The 18,495-nt window shown below is 40.9% G+C and overlaps 1 protein-coding gene across 1 annotated transcript in view; it reads right to left on the bottom strand.

Moving 5' to 3' along the window:
• Nucleotides 1-10,669: 10,669 nt before the first annotated feature.
• Nucleotides 10,670-18,495, bottom strand: part of LOC136864083 (uncharacterized) — a 118,004-nt gene continuing 110,178 nt past the window's right edge. The window contains exon 3 of the mRNA XM_067140635.1: nucleotides 10,670-10,932. Within this exon, the coding sequence (XP_066996736.1) occupies nucleotides 10,670-10,932 (263 nt within the window). The remainder of the gene's footprint in view (nucleotides 10,933-18,495) is intronic.

Below are 18,495 nucleotides of genomic sequence, written 5' to 3'. Positions count from 1 at the left end.
ACTTTCGTGTGGAGCGTGGCATTGTATGGAAGTGAAACCTGGACGATAACTAGCTCAGAAAGAAAGAGAATAGAACCTTCTGAAATGTGGTGTTACAGAAGAATGTTGAAGGTGAGATGGATAGATCGAATCACGAATGAAGAGATACTGAAGCGAATTGGTGAGAGGAGATCGATTTGGCTAAATTTAACGAGAAGAAGAGATAGAATGATAGGACACATCTTAAGGCACCCAGGACTTGTTCAGTTGGTTTTTGAAGGAAGTGTAGGTGGTAAGAACGGTAGGGGTAGACCAAGGTATGAATATGACAAGCAGATTAGAGCAGATGTAAGATGCAATAGTTACGTAGAAATGAAAAGGTTAGCACAGGATAGGGTGGCATAGAGATCTGCATCAATCTAGTCTATGGACTGACGACTCAAACAACACCACGAAAGAAATGGTTGGGCAGTCATTAAAATTGCCTCCATATTAGGATATCTTTGGGGGTAAAAAGTGAAAAATTTGTACATCTTGGAATTTTCCGTCGGTTAGGGGCAAAAGGCTATAATTTCTCCAAATTTCAATTTTCTACCTCGTCTGGCAGGCTGTGACGCCATCTTTATTTGGGGGACGGGGGATAAAAATTAGGAAATTCCTGAAAATTTTAAGCCAACGAAACCTATAGGTATTCACTTTGGATAAATTACACGGCTGCGTTCTTATGCTGAGGCCCCCAGAGTGCCCCCTTCAGGAAATTTTGATAATTTTCGATTTTTCTAGGGATCCTGGGGTCATCGGCTTCTCCAGTACCAAGTTTCAAAATTCTGAGATTTCTGGAAGTGCCTCATTAATTCACGTCTATTTTCATTTTTAAATATTTATACACTGACTGACAGTGACAATGCAACACCAAGGAGGAGTGGTTCGAAAGGGATGAAAGTTGGGGAAAAAACAGAGACGGCACGGACGAATAATTGATGTTTATTTCAAACCGATATGCAGGTTACACAATGCGCACGGCATCGACTCAGTGGGATGTAGGACCACCGCAAGCGGCGATGCACGCAGAAACACGTCGAGGTACAGAGTCAATAAGAGTGCGGATGGTGTCCTGAGGGATGGTTCTCCATTCTCTGTCAACCATTTGCCACAGTTGGTCGTCCGTACGAGGCTGGGGCAGAGTTTGCAAACGGCGTCCAATGAGATCCCACACGTGTTCGATTGGTGAGAGATCCGGAGAGTACGCTGGCCACGGAAGCATCTGTACACCTCGTAGAGCCTGTTGGGAGATGCGAGCAGTGTGTGGGCGGGCATTATCCTGCTGAAACAGAGCATTGGGCAGCCCCTGAAGGTACGGGAGTGCCACCGGCCGCAGCACATGCTGCACGTAGCGGTGGGCATTTAACGTGCCTTGAATACGCACTAGAGGTGACGTGGAATCATACGCAATAGCGCCCCAAACCATGATGCCGCGTTGTCTAGCGGTAGGGCGCTCCACAGTTACTGCCGGATTTGACCTTTCTCCACGCCGACGCCACACTCGTCTGCGGTGACTATCACTGACAGAACAGAAGGGTGACTCATCGGAGAACACGACGTTCCGCCATTCCCTCATCCAAGTCGCTCTAGCCCGGCACCATGCCAGGCGTGCACGTCTATGCTGTGGAGTCAATGGTAGTCTTCTGAGCGGACGCCGGGAGTGCAGGCCTCCTTCAACCAATCGACGGGAAATTGTTCTGGTCGATATTGGAACAGCCAGGGTGTCTTGCACATGCTGAAGAATGGCGGTTGACGTGGCGTGCGGGGCTGCCACCGCTTGGCGGCGGATGCGCCGATCCTCGCGTGCTGACGTCACTCGGGCTGCGCCTGGACCCCTCGCACGTGCCACATGTCCCTGCGCCAACCATCTTCGCCACAGGCGCTGCACCGTGGACACATCCCTCTTCTCAGCCCGATCACCATACCCCTCGTAAAGTCGTCTGTCTGCTGGAAATACCTCCGTTGACGGCGGCCTGGCATTCTTAGCTATACACGTGTCCTGTGGCACACGACAACACGTTCTACAATGACTGTCGGCTGAGAAATCACGGTACGAAGTGGGCCATTCGCCAACGCCGTGTCCCATTTATCGTTCGCTACGTGCGCAGCACAGCGGCGCATTTCACATCATGAGCATACCTCAGTGACGTCAGTCTACCCTGCAATTGGCATAAAGTTCTGACCACTCCTTCTTGGTGTTGCATTTGCTCTGTCAGTCAGTGTATATACATCGCTCCAGACCGACTTGCTTTTATATATATAGATGAGTCATTTTCTTACATGTTTGAACATTTTGAAGCATTTACGCGCGTGGTTTTGGATATTATCGCAACTTTAAGTGAGGATGAATACGGAGACTTGAGAATCATCACAACGCTTTGTCAATCTGGGGATTAAAAAAAAACTTGGTTCACACTTACTTCTTGGAAATGTTCACATTCCGGGAGAGACTACTCCAATTGGAGAAGCCTTCCTCGTGAACAATCGAGATTTTCTTCTGAAGACGCTAAGCAATGTTCTCTGCGAAATGTAAGGAATTTCAGTCTGTTTTCTTGACATGGCAAAAGCCTAAAAGCTGATTACAATGTCTATTACATAAATATAGGCTGTGTCAACTCTATTAATAAATTGATTGTAAAATTTCATTTAACATTTATGTCACTTTTTAAAGTTTTCTGATCATTTTACTGGATTTTTGCTGTCATTTTATAGATCTTTTTAAAACATTTTAGGTCATCAAAATCCTGGCCCTGCTGTAAGCAAGAAATATCTCTTGTAAACAGAAATCTTATTTGTCATAGCATTGTTCAATAGTACTTTGTCAACTGCTAAAACCTGTGCAAATGAACATTTAAAAATGAATAAATTAAACGATGTGGTCAGCAGACGTCTTGTCTGTCTAAACAGATGAGGTCACACTCATGCTATGTGGGGGAAGGGATCAAGAAAGAACACAAGTTATAATGAAGCTCTAACTTTATTTACAACAAATTACTTACTCACTGTAAACAACTTTAAAATATGTACAAATATGTCTGATGAGGCTGACACCGACAACATTCACAATAACAAGCACAACTTCTCTTCAGTATTAAATACTGCGCATATAAACAGAAAAGAGTGTAATATTGGCAAGAATTCTTCTCATTTATTACATAAGACACAAATTCCCCACAGTGGGGTCAGAACACCTTTAACAGTTCCCTAGGTATGTACATTCTATGTAACTATCATAAAATCTCAGGGTTTATGTTGGTAGAAAAATATTCCACTTTCTTGAGTAAAATATTTCTGTCACTCGGGATTTAGATTTGTAGGGGAAAAATACCAAAGCAGAAAAAAACATTCCTTTCTGTCCCAAAGATCATGAATGAATGTAACGCAATAGATGAGGTGAGCCTTTGATAGCTGCAGTAATATGTGACAAGAGTAGGAGGTACAACGGACATAGAATTAAACAAAGTAGATAAACAGTGCCCACAGGGGTTAAAGGATAACTGTTACATTAAATACCAACATTAATTTTAGACAGATTATCCACAAGAAATGTAGCTAACAGATAAAACAAGATGTTGTGATTTCACAACGTTTGAACTTTATCAAATGAAAATAGAGTCAATTTTCTTTTACACTAAAACATCTCACACCATCTAATTGCCGATGGGCTTTTGATATGTGACTGTTTGTACTTTGTGGTACTGGGCTTCTCTCTTATTTCTAAATACCTACATCTACATCAGTGAGGTAGCAGCAGAACAGCGTGCTCTTGGCGGCAACCGCATTCTCCCTTGATACATAAGACTGTTTAGATCAGAATTATGTAAAGTTACCATGTTTTCTCGAAAGAAGACTGGGACAGATCATTAAGTCAAGTCCAGCATATATACGGCAGATTACGTAATATGTATTTAAGTTTAATACCTGACCTCATTATTCGCATAACTTCGGATATCTGTTAATTGAAATTCAGCACCAAAATTTGAACACAGTTCACAATGGATAATACATTTATTTCATATGAGATTATTCGAATTTTTCACTGAAATGTATTATTAACACCATTTCAAAGGAACAAATAATACATTTCCATGTCGAAAATACAGTATATAAAATCATATTTCATTGTTAAAACATTGACAATACTTGTTTGAGACGTGTTTCTTATCTCTTTTCTCCAGTATTTAATTACTGAAACAAACAAAAACCTGAATTTCGGCTTTCGACTCTGGTAAACAAATATGAATTCAATGACAATGACAAAAGTTGAAAAACACATTTAGACCTTCCAGAATCATGAGAACAAGCAGTTACATAGTTCATCTCCAGCCTTTGTAATGAGCTAGGAATTTTAGGTGTAAACGTTTGGTTAAAAAGGTGCAAAAAAAGGGCTTTAATTTAGTCGAAAGAGATGTAAAAAAAAAAGGTGCAAATTGGTAATATAAGTCTTCATACAAACGTCACCAAAACCAATTTTACATCATATAAAAGAACACAATATTCACTCATGTTATCATGTATTACAAATCTGCCTAAAACAAGTCGCAGAACACAATGTTATCAGAATCACACGTGCAAAATACTGCCAGCTAATAGTTTAACAATCATCAGGTTCGTTCTTAAGCTCCCGAGTATTGCAGTATAGGGAGCCTACGATCCTTGCGGCGTATTGAGGAACTACATAGAACCAAGCTTTGCAGAAGAAACGTTCCGTTTTTCTTTTTTAATTTCTTTAGGAATAAAATGCGGCAAAGGATCCAAGAAACGTACCGTATGAAAAAGTGCGAAAAAGTGCTGACATTAAGAATAGGTGCAAAATGATGTCTGCTTTGACAAAAGGTACAAAAAAAGTGCAACTAAAACACATTTAGGGGGTGTTCATTTTAAGTTTTCCTTGCAAGACAAGCTAATTTGGACATAGTAACAGCGAAAAATAATTAAGGTGTAGCACCGAAAATTCCCAGTTCTAATAATTACGGACTTCACAATGGAAATATTCCTTAAAGTACTGTGCAGACGACAGCTTAGTGGCACGGAGAATGACGGCGTGTGACGTTCAGATTATTTTATTAAAAACCTAATTCTTCATTTGGACGTCCCAAAGGCGCGACAATGACCTCAGATTCGGACTGTTCCGTTTCCTCACAAGCGTTGTACGTGCACTTGTCTCTTTAAAACGACATAAACCCAAAGTTTTCTCAATGAGAGATCAAGTTTCTTACAGCTTTAGAAAATAAACTGAAGACTGGGATGCCAAAGGCTTTGTATGGGACAGGTGAAGTACGTGCAAATGAATATTTAAAGAAATTCTGTAACTAACGCGCTTGACTACGAGTACGGAGATCTAGGGTTCGAGTTGTAGGAAATGGTATATGTATTATATCAATCTGAAGCTTATGAAAAGCAGCCACCAAACATGTATATCTATATCTCGTAAATAATGGAGAATATTTTAGTTGTTCAATAGAAATCAAAAAGGAAGAATTTAAAAGTTGAATGTTGCTCGTGGGTCAGAAATGATCGCGGGGCAAATGGGAGCCTGTTGGCTATAGTGTTCCGCTCCGCTGACTCACTGTGATCAAACTATTTGTGCTGGAATGTATCCCACCCCGTCTTTCTTGTTCGCACGTACATGGACGACTAGCGACACCTTAAACACGCGTGAGGTATTCGGGAGCATTCGACACTTTATGTTATACCATCTCGGCGCGTAAAACACATTTGATGTTAACTCGACAAAACATCGGATTGAGATGAGCCACATCAGTCCACGAACTCAACACAGAACATTTTGGAGCAGTGTCACATCCACTCTATAATTTCAGGGATAGTGATGCGCCACATCAGTCTTCTTCGAACAGAGGATCAAATGTGTTGCGTGCTTCATTCACAATTCCTTTCGATGAGGACAGATTTTTACACTAGACCCCTTTACTTCGATCAGGTAATATAGTACGTGGTTCTACATCAGAAGGATACTTTTAGAAATAAGAACGTGCTATATTTATACATCAAACTGCTTCGTTCTGTGCTCGCTGTTTCTCAAAGCCAAGTAATGGACATATTGTGAGAAGTCAACTACTGGCTGTAAAACTTTATAGACGATTGCTTGTAAAAGAAATGCCTCATAAACTCTTCCAACAACACCAACATGGCAACTGTATACGACCGAGAACAATGCCCTAAAGCAATATGATGCCAGGCCTACAGGTTTTATTGCTCAGTACTCGGGAGTAGAATTACTGAAATACTTTGCGTCCGCCAATGAGGTGAACAGTTTTAATGTTATTGGGCAGGATCAAACCACAGCAGTAATGTTATCGATCAGTTATAGCCCGACTTCATTGACACAAGCTGGAACATGCATCCATGTTCTACCGTAACACTTCACCTTTGTAAATATTGTTGCTGATCAGTAAGCGTGAGCTAAACGGCAATTGTGTTGAAAGAACAAAACATCTTCGAATGAATGCATCTGGCTGATCGTATGTATCAGTTTACCAGCGCCACAACATGTGTCGGCTTGAAAGCTGAGTCACATGATGGAGCGTCAGATATGTACACAGTAATAGTCTGCTAATGTTATGTGAAGAACCGCAACTGACGAATACACTACGTGGCTTTATATTTCACAGGCGAGATAGGGAAAAGAAAAAGCGAACGGGGGTCGGGAGAAGGAGCATTTATGCATCAAAGCAACCATGAACTGATTTCTGGCACTTCCAATCTCCTACTGCCCTGTTTTAAAATTTCGAGGAATTGATAATTACTACACTTTTATTCATATCATTCTAAGCAAATGCTGCAGGATTGTATGTCTTGTAGAAGTAGCACTTACTTAAAGTGTTATTAAAAAAATATGAAGTAATTGCTTGAAGAAATAAAGGAAAACAAATTCCTTGTTTTTGTTCATCATCATCATCAAATGACCTACAACACAGAGAGAATTCGGACGAGTAAGCCAATATCAATTATCATGTCTACGAGAGTGCTCCTAACGACTTGCATGGCTCGTTCTTACAAAAAAGTGACGCGTTAAGATGTGAGTGCGACACGTAAAACACACATTAGTCTAAACCTCTTGACATTTTCATTTCTTGTGCTCGCAGCAGAAAGCGTACATTTGTCACGATGGGAAATGTTCTTCTTTCGCGGCATGAAAGAACGGACTAACAGGGAGGACAAAGTGAGTCCAGCAACAAAACATTTACATTACGGTATTCTTCATCGCGTCTTCGAGAACTGGAAATCTGCTTTGCCACTAGAAATCGCTTCTCCTAACAGTTCACTCTTTTTCGTCCTCTGGGCCCTGTTTCATAAAATATTATTAGTAAGAAACCAATAATATTAACTAATATTATTAGTATTAAGTTTCATACAGTTATTAACTTATCATGTTAGTAATTAGTTTATGAGTCAAAATCATTAGTAAATATTCCTAACAATATTAGTAAATCCCCGGTCTAGAAAGCCAAGAATAACGACCGAGAGGCTTCGTCGTGCTGACCACACGACACCTCGTAATCTGCAGGCCTTCGGGCTGAGCAGCGGTCGCTTGGTAGGCCAAGGCCCTTCAAGGGCTGTAGTGCGATGGGGTTTATATTAGTAAATCGTTTCATAGACAACATGACTAATAAAAGTTGACACATATTATTGGGATTATTTCCATGATTTCCATTAGTGTATTTTGACTCATACTCCGTATTATTAGTGAAATCAAAATGAGCGATATTTTAATATTTTGACATTAAATCGTGAAGATCAGTGAAATGGTCGACTCCGATTTAAATAGTGACGCGCGGCTGTGAGCTTGCATCCGGGAGATAGTAGGTTCGAATCCCACTATCGGCAGCCCTGAAAATGGTTTTCCGTGGTTTCCCATGTTCACACCAGGCAAATGCTGGGGCTGTACCTTATTTAAGGCCACGGCCGCTTCCTTCCAACTCCTAAGCCTTTCCTATCCCATCGTCACCATAAGACCTATCTGTGTCGGAGTGACGTAAAGCCCCTAGCAAAAAAAAAAAATAGTGACGAGGAGCGAGTATTCACCGTCCAATGAATTTTAGATCAAAAATTGCCTGCACTGGTATGTAACAAACATATTAATACAACGAGAGGTTAGATTACAGAACTTTTGAGTATCTGCTTGACAGGATTGATAACAGAATGTCTCACTGCAAGGAATGAAGCATTAACCTCAAAACAGCAGCTTCAGATTTCTCTCCACGGGTTGGCAGTGATACACAGTATCATTGTGTTTGTGAAAACTGCAAATAGACCAGCATTTGTTGGTTGATATGGGAAACATTCCTTGAACGTAATGCTCGTATGTAGACCAAATTTGTGCGAATTGGCCAGGCAGTGTCAGTGATACTAGGGTTCTAAGGCCAAGTGACTTGAACAGTTAGATAGTTAATGGTTGGAGACCATTGCCTGGTGCAGTTCTGCTCGAATACTCCTTCTAGCCTTTAAAATCTTGGCTTATACCACCAGTAAACCAAGATTTTGCTAGTTTATCTCAACAGAGATGTTTAAGAGCACATAAAATGAAAAGGTAAAAAGAACAAGGAGGTAACTGAAGCACTTTCCGCAAAGAAACGTTCTTCACTCACATTATTTTCACTTCTTTCACCCATTCTCATATGTATCAAAGTTACAAGAACGAAAATGTCAAGTGAGCCTATCGAACATATATGCATCAATAGCCGGCTGTAGTCAAGCACTAGTATTCTGCTAGGAACAACCGCAAACCAAAAGCATATGCAACAAACAGATTCTAACCTCCATTTGTATCAGCTGACTAATGAGACATTTTATTAGTCATGTATAAAACTTTATGAAACAGAAGTTGGATACGTAATAATTATTTTTATGAGTTCTAATATTATTAGGTAATATTATTAGTTAGTTTTATGAAACAGGGCCCTGCATTAACGAGCTGGTTGAACCATGAAATATCTCGTAAATGTAACACTGTCGCAGTTGGAACAGTTGACCACGGGACGTCGGGGCTGGAGAGACTGCGTGTTATTATGCTGGAGGACAGTGTTGTGTGTGGACCGCCTCCTGAACATTCAGGTTCATAGAAAGGAGCATCACACATACGAATTTGGTAACCCAGAAAGTCTGGCGTCTTACGAATGTATTACACGTGCACAGAAATATTACGAGACAAAATTGGCATGATGATCATCTTAGCGATCAAAACGTTGCTGTTTGGGTCCAAACGGACATGTTTCTCCCTTGGCAATAGAATCAGGGGCATAATGTTAGGGCTTGAAGGGCCAGTAGTACAGGCAAAATTTAAATTGAGGATATGGTAGTTGATAGTTTCATTGAAATATATCTCGTCCAGTCCAAACAGTTCCCTTGTTCCGTTTTTTCTTGGAACAAGTACGGTAAGGAAATTCCACATAAAAACTATACTGTACGCGCTGTTTGAATACAAACCACACGTAGTCAGAACAAGAATTACTTTACGATGTCGTAGTTTCTCCACGTCACTCAAAAGGGGGACTTGATTCTCCTGTTCGGATGATGTAGATATTCAGAGATACTCCACAAAGTACCCCGGCGAGCAATCATTTCCTCGCTTTCAAGTCTTTCCATACTGACAATAAGACGACGTCTGTCATCTGTAAAGGCATGACTTTTTCGCATTTACGATAAACGGGACAGAAAATATTTTGAAGTATCTTAACGAATCATATGATTCTGGCTAAGAAATGAGGGATTTTGTTCTCGCGAATGAAAGAGACAAGGCCAGTTTAAAGCGAAATTGATTTATTTTGCGAGAAGTGTGAAAATGCAGTGAAATTCATGGAAAATTCGACAAAAAACATCTCTTCGTATTAATATTCTATAAAATCCCTTAATGGCATGGCCATATAGAGTCAAAGTTATGCCCATGTAGGGCGGAAGGGTAATTCGTTATGTAATCTTGATTAAGGCTATATTATAGTTCTAATAAAGATTACATAAGGGGTAATGAATAATTATCGACATTGCTTCTCTTTATTTAGCTATCTTTCACATAAATAATTCACAAATCTCACGAATTGCACTTTTTATGAATAACTTTAGGAAAGGATTAAAGTGAAAATAAAGCGATGGTGTCAGTCCTCTTTCTCGAAATAAAGCGAAAAATTATTTCCATTTCGCGAAATCAAACATAAATTAATGCGAAAAAATCATGCCTCTAGCCATTTGTCTGTTGGCGCACAATGTTGAGAATCGCTACAAATCTTGTGTCTCTATGGCAAGGGGCATTACAAGCACCAATCCGCCGAGCGACCGCTACCACTACCACCGGGTGAATATCACGTCACTGGCCAGTCCTGGTCCTGGGTTCAGTTCCAAGGAAGTAGCGCCGACATGCAGTGCCTCTACGGCTTCCCGTCACTAAAACTATATTTGTACATTACTTGCAGTATCCTCTACAACGAGGTCCCTGAAAACTTTTAGTCATGATGAAACACTAAAGCACTTGAATGTCTCGAAAACTACCACGCAGAACGGCAGTATCACAGAAAATAACTGGCTTCACTGCCCTCTTAAAGCCACAACATACCGGATCTGTGGGCACAGACGGATGTCTTCATGTTTATAAACAATCTCTTATCTAAAAAATACAGAGGATATAAAAGAGGGATCATCCTGACGGAGGATGGATGTTGCAGAAAGTCTCGACGAGTAGCGCAACAGGGGCGCTAGTGGTATTGTGATGGGATCGGGAGGCTTCCTGCAAGATACGTTCCTGCTGGGACATGAGGTGCTGACGTAATCCCTGGACCACAGGGTGTTCCACAGAGTACTGCTCCTCTTCGACCAGGTACCTTATCGCCTCGTCCATGCAGTCTGTGTAGCCCGCCAGAAGGTGCGCGTCGCTCTCGACTAGCGGCACATCCTCAAGCTCTGAAAACATAAAAGCAAATTGAAAATTACTATTTAAACACATAACATCCAGTATTTATGCGATTTATAAAGGTCACAATATAAAAATATTAAAATTTCCACCTGTTCAATACTATGGGTTTCGACCATAAAGATTAGGCTTTAGTCAGTGTCAAGCAATAACACACACATTATACACATTATAGATATCAGATAACAATCAATGAATCAATCAATCAATCAATCAATCAATCAATCAATCAATCAATCAACACTGATCTGCATTTAGGGCAGTCACCCACGTGGCAGATTCCCTATCTGTTGTTTACCTAGCCTTTTCTTAAATAACTGCAAATAATCTGGAAATTTATTGAACATCTTCCTTGATAAATTATTCCGATCCCTAACTCCTCTTCCTATAAACGAATATTTGCCCCCATTTGTCCTCTTGAATTCCAACTTTATCTTCATATTGTGATCTTTCCTACTTTTAAAAACACCACTCATAATTATTCATCCACCAATGTCATTCCACGCTAACCCTCCACTGACAGCTCGGAACATACCACTTAGTCCAGCAGCTGGTCTCCTTTCTCCCAAGTTTTCTCAGCCCTAACTTTGCAACATTTTCGTAACGCTACTCTTTTGTCGGAAATCACCCAGAAAAATGGAGCTGACTTTTCTTTGGATTCTTTCCAGTTCTTGAATCAAGTAATGGTAGTGAGGGTCCCAAACACTGGAACCATACTCTAGTTGAGGTCTTACCAGAGACTTATATGCCCTCTCCTTTACATCCTTACTACAACCCCTCATAACCATGTGCAGAGATCTGTACCCTTTGCCATTTATGTGATTACCCCAATAAAGATCGTTCCTTACACCAACACCTAGATACTTACGATGATCCCCATAAAGAACTTTCACCTCATCAACGCAGTAATTTAAACAGAGAGGACTTTTCCTATAAGTAAAACTCATAACCTGACTTTTAACCTCGTTTATCATCATACCATTGCCTGCTGTCCATCGCACATTATCGAGGTCATTTTGCAATTGCTCACAATCTTGTAACTTACTTATTACTCTATACAATATAACATAATCCGCAAAAAACTCATTCCAGTCTTTACTCATATCATTTATGTATACAAGGAGAAGCGAAATTAGCGCACTCGGGCGTCGCAGCGCGACTCCTCACATGCCAGCAATAAAATAATGTCCCTCACAAACGTTCGTGCAGCGAGTATATCTGGTAGAAAAAGGACGTTGAAGAGTGGCAATCCGGCAACCCTGTAACCACATGAATGGTAACTACCTCTGTCAGCAGGTGTTAGTCCTGCTCTACAGTTGGTGCAGTGGATAGAGTTTCGCGCTAGCATTCAGGAGTTCGAGGGGTCGATCATGGGTTGAGGCGAATGTTTTTTATTTCGTAAATGTAGTCCAGTCCGCCTCTGTGGTGTAGTGGTTAGCGTGATTAGCTGCCACCCCCGGAGGTCCGGGTTAGATTCCCGGCTCTGCCACGAAATTTGAAAAGTGGTACGAGGGCTGGAACGGGGTCCACTCAGCCTCGGGAGGTCAACTGAGTAGAGGTGGGTTCGATTCCCACCTCAGCCATCCTGGAAGTGGTTTTCCGTGGTTTCCCACTTCTCCTCCAGGCAAATGCCGGGATGGTACCTAACTTAAGGCCACGGCCGCTTCCTTCCCTCTTCCTTGCCTATCCCTTCCAATCTTCCCATCCCTCCACAAGGCCCCTGTTCAGCATAGCAGGTGAGGCCGCCTGGGCGAGGTACTGGTCATACTCCCCAGTTGTATCCCCGACCAAGAGTCTGAAGCTCCGGGACACTGCCCTTGAGGCGGTAGAGGTGGGATCCCTCGCTAAGTCCGAGGAAAAAACCGAACCTGGAGGGTAAACAGATGATGATGATGATGATGATGAAATGTAGTCCAGGTGGTATGGTATCTAGCATCTTAATCGTCAACAGAGATTGCAGCGGGTCGGCTAGAAACCATTTGCACTTACATACTACGATCCTAGAGATGGACGAACAATCGTTTTCATTGGTCAGCTTTGAAAGACGCCCTTTCCACGTCGTGGAAGTGAATTTCTTCTCTGTTGACGATTAAGATGCCAGATATCATACCACCTGGACAACATTTACGAAAGAAAAAACATACGCCTCAACCCAGGATCGACCCCTTGACCCCGTGCATGCTATCCCAAACTCTACCCATTGCACCAAGTGTACAGCATGACTAACATGTTCTGACAGAGGTAGTTACCCTACATGTGGTTACAGTGTTGCCAGATTGCCACTCATCAACGTCCTTTTCTGCCGGATATACTCGCAGGACGAAGTTTTGTGACAGACATTTTTTTTATTGATGGCATGTGAGGAGTGCGCGAATTTCACTTCATCCTGTATATACTGCACATATCGTATACATGTTCTACACCGTATTGACAATGGTACATCAAGGACAATTGTCGACATAACAAGAATTACTCTTAGAACCAAATAATTTGGAACCTTTGGAGTATATGGAACAATACAAGTTGTACATTTGTATAAGACTTTCACCATACTTTAACTGTGTTTGTCTCGATCACGTATTTTAAGTGACATGTTCAAGAATATCAACATTGAACTTATCAAGAGACATTTTATCCAACATGCGGAAAACTATTTCATCATCATCATCATCATCATCTGTTTACCCTCCAGGTTCGGTTTTTCCCTCGGACTTAGCGAGGGATCCCACCTCTACCGCCTCAAGGGCAGTGTCCTGGAGCTTCAGACTCTTGGTCGGGGATACAACTGGGGAGTATGACCAGTACCTCGCCCAGGCGGCCTCACCTGCTATGCTGAACAGGGGCCTTGTGGAGGGATAGGAAGATTGGAAGGGATAGGCAAGGAAGAGGGAAGGAAGCGGCCGTGGCCTTAAGTGAGGTACCATCCCGGCATTCGCCTGGAGGAGAAGTGGGAAACCACGGAAAACCACTTCCAGGATGGCTGAGGTGGGAATCGAACCCACCTCTACTCAGTTGACCTCCCGAGGCTGAGTGGACCCCGTTCCAGCCCTCGTACCACTTTTTAAATTTCGTGGCAGAGCCGGGAATCGAACCCGGGCCTCCGGGGGTGGCAGCTAATCACGCTAACCACTACACCACAGAGGCGGACGGAAAACTATTTTATATCTCAATTGTACCGATGATGGCTCAATAGAGCTGAAACATGTATACGATATTTTGTAATGTTTACTAATTAAAACACACAGTATTGGAAGGTGGAAGTCTTAATAGTTCTACATTGTGATTAACTTCAATGGATTTCATTTCTTGTAATTTATAAAGTTTTAAAAACCTAATCAAGAAAAACGGGTCTGGTTATGACCTCACATATGAAGCAGTAATCTAGTAACTGTCTTCAGTTTTAAAACAGCTCACATTTAATCATTATGTTTATGTCAAGAATTGTTCTTACAATAAATAATGCAGTTAAATAACTAATATTGTATTTTTTTCACGAATTGAATTGTTGTAAATAACGATCATAAGATAATACTTATATTCTGTAAGATGAATTGTTTGACAAATATACGGATGAGTTATAAATAGATTTTCGGTTCATCACCATTAAAAGACACAAAATAATTTTCTATTAACGATAGCAATAAAATACGCTAATTTCACACAATACACACACAAAGGGCCTCAAAACTCGGCATTTTTTTTTTCAACTGTGAAAACTTTTCCGCGGGAGGACCCTCGGATCCCTGCTATTCTGAGAGTTATTACATACCTCCCGATGTACACCGTCCAGCCAGAGCTAAATTTATAGTTATATCACTATAAAGAAAGAAGGAAAGAAAGAAAGAAAAAAGAAAGGAAGAAAGAAAGAAATAAATAAAGAAAGAATCAGCTTATATTCGGGAGATAGTGGGTTCGAGTCACACTGTCGGCAGCCCTGAAAATAATTTTCTGTGGTTTCCCATGTTCACAGCAGGCAAATGCTGCGACTGTAACTTAATTAAGTCACGGTTGCTTTCTTCTCATTCCTAGCCCTTTCCTCCACCATGGTCACGACGTCAAATTAGAAAGAAAAAAAGCTGGAGGTGGCAGAAATGAAAATGTTGCGACGGATATGCGGTGTAGCGGGAGTTGGAGGATCTGCATCAGCCGAAGAAGAACATATGAATTTTTAAATTTCAGTGGGGCCTATACGTTTCACACTCAAAAGTCGTGCGTTCCCCGACAGAACGTGTTTTCCTTTACAATTCATATTTAATTGATGAAGAACGCCTAATTCAGAATCAGAAATGTGAATATACGTATGGACCTTGTCTTTCTTTGGCCGACACCTTCATTTTTCGAAGTATCGAATCCCTTCCAATCTTTTCTCTCTGATTAGTATTATATAGAGGATGGTTGCTTAGTTGCACTTCCTCTTTAAACAGTAATCACCACCAACCCTCGTTCGGAGGTTCTGCCTTAAGGGGACTACACATCAAATAGGCAGTCATTGCGATCTATGGCTGACTCATGCAGAGTCGAATGCACTTTTCAAAACAAAAATCAGTCCTCCTGATCGCGGGAATGTAGGCCACGACCTACTTACAACCACCACCCGGAAGCGTTCAATCCTCCAGGAAGTACAGTGAGTTCTCCAAGTTCTTACTTCGTACCTGACATTGTTCACCGACGTCCGGGAGCTTCAGGGGACTTGTCTTAACAAGCATTGGTTTCAGTGGATAGCAGTCTAATGAAGACACACAACTAGGGTTGCCATTTTTTAAAGAAAAGGAAGACTTTTCATTGACATATTTTTTAATAACGCATGCCTTCATAATTTTTACTGAATGCCACTTCCGATCAAAACTCACACATTTATGTCTTAAAACCTATTGCTTTGTAACACGTTAATATTTTGAAACTGATTTAACTTTATCTAGCGATCTACTGTTATTGTTTAATAGGTTTAAAAGCTCTTTGCAGGACATGCCGAAATTTATTACAATTTGAAGCTCTGATTTTATGAGTTCCTATTCCCTAACATCAGTCTACTTGATGCTTTTAGGGCCGGTATTATAACAGAGGTTTAAACTATTGGTTCAGTTTAAACTTCGGTTTATCTGTTAGTCGTGTATTATAAAATTTAATCTTGAGTTTAACTAGAGATTAATTTTACTGCCACTCATCTACCGTTTAAACTGAAGTTTAAGAATACATAACCTAACAACATGGCAGAACGAATCTACCTCGAAAATATTTTTGAGTTGTTTGAAGAAATACTAAGCGATGACGAATGTTATGTTATTTGCTTTACGTCCCACTAACTACTTTTACGGTCTTCGGAGAGCGATGACGAAGAAGGGGTTCAAATTATTGAACGACCACGGGCACGACGAGTTTTCCTAGCAAGGGGACGTCACTTTCATATATGGAATGAAAAATAGTTTTTAAATAGGTTTAGGCTTATAAAACAGACTGTCATAACCCTATTTCAGCAAATTGTGCTAGAATAAAACATGCAACGTAAAGGTAAGAATATAAAAATGACTTTTTGAACTGTTTGGATGTCAAAAGTGTAAATTATAGAAAGTAAAGTAACTTCCTTCTATTTCAGAAATCATGCTGTAGAACCCCTCAGTCAGCTACTAATAGCATTGCAGTTTTATGCCTCCCGTAGTATGTTTATTAAAATGGGAGATTTCGGAGGAATTCATAAGGCCACGGACTATATACATACGAATATTTCTGTACTAATTGCACAAGCAATTATATTTCCTTACAAGTAAAATTAGGACAACATTTATTGTTTTTATCCACCATGTTACCTACAAGAAGTAAACAAAACATTGTCGATAGTCATCTTTTCTTGCAAGTCACTGCAAAAAAACATTATCGACAGTCATCTTTTCTCGCAAGTCAAGTCAAGATCGTATATTTCCTTCTTCACCTCAGTTTAACTTAGGCCGGCCATTATAAGACCCAACGTCGGTTTAAACTAAAGTTACAGTTTAACTCAATTTTCACTTTAAACCCTCATTATAATACCGGCCCTTAGGGCATTTCAGGACATTAACAAAATCACTGATACTTTTAGATGCTAATATGTCTGAGTTCATCTCCCCACAGGAAAGTTTTACAGCTGTTCCTGAATCTGCGAATATACACATCAATTTATTGGCGCAATCCAAACTCGCATAACTGAAGCAATAATAAAAGATAATCATTAAAACAATGTGTATTTTTGTTATATTAAGAAATGTTATGGATTCTACTATAAGCCAGCGCCAAATATTAAAAAAAGAAGAACATGCTGTGCGGGGAAATAAAAAACGTAAAGCTAAATTAACAGTAAAAAACGTAAGAATACGGGGAAAACGTACAACCTGGCAACCCTACACAAGTTTGGTCTACTCTCCTCCGGCTAGCCTATATTGAGTTTGTTTTGCTTCTAAGATGGGGTTGGTTAAATACATGCCCGTGGGTTGCCAACCACAGTTACCCTACCTCACTCTGGTACTGGTTTAACTTACTTGTGTGAGACATCCTCCCTATCCGACCTCCATTGGTCAACTCTTGTTTTTTTCCGGTTTCGACGGTATTAGGTGTCGGTCGAGGCCTAGGGAGTCTCATGTTAAAGCCCCCTGTGGCCCTTGTCTTTCTTTGGCCGATATCTTCATTTAAGTGATTAGTACCTCTTCCAATTTTACCTCTGATTTAGAGTTCCCCAGATAAGATAGTAATCACCATCGCTATCACATTCTTTTACAACACAGGCCAACACCAGCCCAAAGTAAGAAGATAATAGATCACAGTAATAACTAATTGGAATCTGTTTTTCCATTAACATCCCGATCGATGATCAAGCCCATCTCGGGGTGCGTCTGCACTCAAGCATTTGACAACATCGCTGAAAAGTCTGACTTACGACCTAATTTTGTACACAGCGTCTCACAGAGGTGTGTGGTAGAGGGTTGACACCCCATTTTGTACGATTTAAAAGATCGCTCAACACAGGTACGGTATGGTTTACTCTGCCATTTCGCAGAGTAAGACAGAACGTCGAAACTGATACGGTGGCAGCCGAGCGAGTTGGGTCACGCAACAGCTTGCATTCGGGAGATAGTGCCGCTGTCGGCAGCCCACAAGATGCACCTAAATTAAGACCACGGCAACCATAAGACCTGTCTGTGTCGCTGCGAGTGAGTGAATGCCAGCACACGGCTGTTTAGGGAATACGATTGTTATTATTAGGGCCCGAATTCATATGTTATTACATATTCCATTCCTTTACTTGTAGACCACTGAAAATGTCGGCGGATAGTGGTTCTGATATATACCTGTGTTTCATTTTACACATTCTCAGGGTTATGTAGACCAAAGGTATCGACAAAATGTTACTGTAATATTTGTCCCAAATAAGACATAATAATTGCTTTTACACCAATAAAGTGAAAAATCCGCGATAAATTAAGAAATACCGTCGTTACTAGAGAAATATCTAGAGAAATATGTATACGTACTTACGGGCCGTAGACAGGACTCCTTTATGTTGTATTCCACTGCTCGTGCCGTCT

The sequence above is a fragment of the Anabrus simplex genome, chromosome 1 (genome assembly GCF_040414725.1).
Source record: "Anabrus simplex isolate iqAnaSimp1 chromosome 1, ASM4041472v1, whole genome shotgun sequence".
Taxonomy (NCBI): domain Eukaryota; kingdom Metazoa; phylum Arthropoda; class Insecta; order Orthoptera; family Tettigoniidae; genus Anabrus; species Anabrus simplex.
The sequence above is the reverse complement of the archived record's forward strand: the minus strand, read 5'-3'. Positions and strand labels throughout refer to the sequence as shown.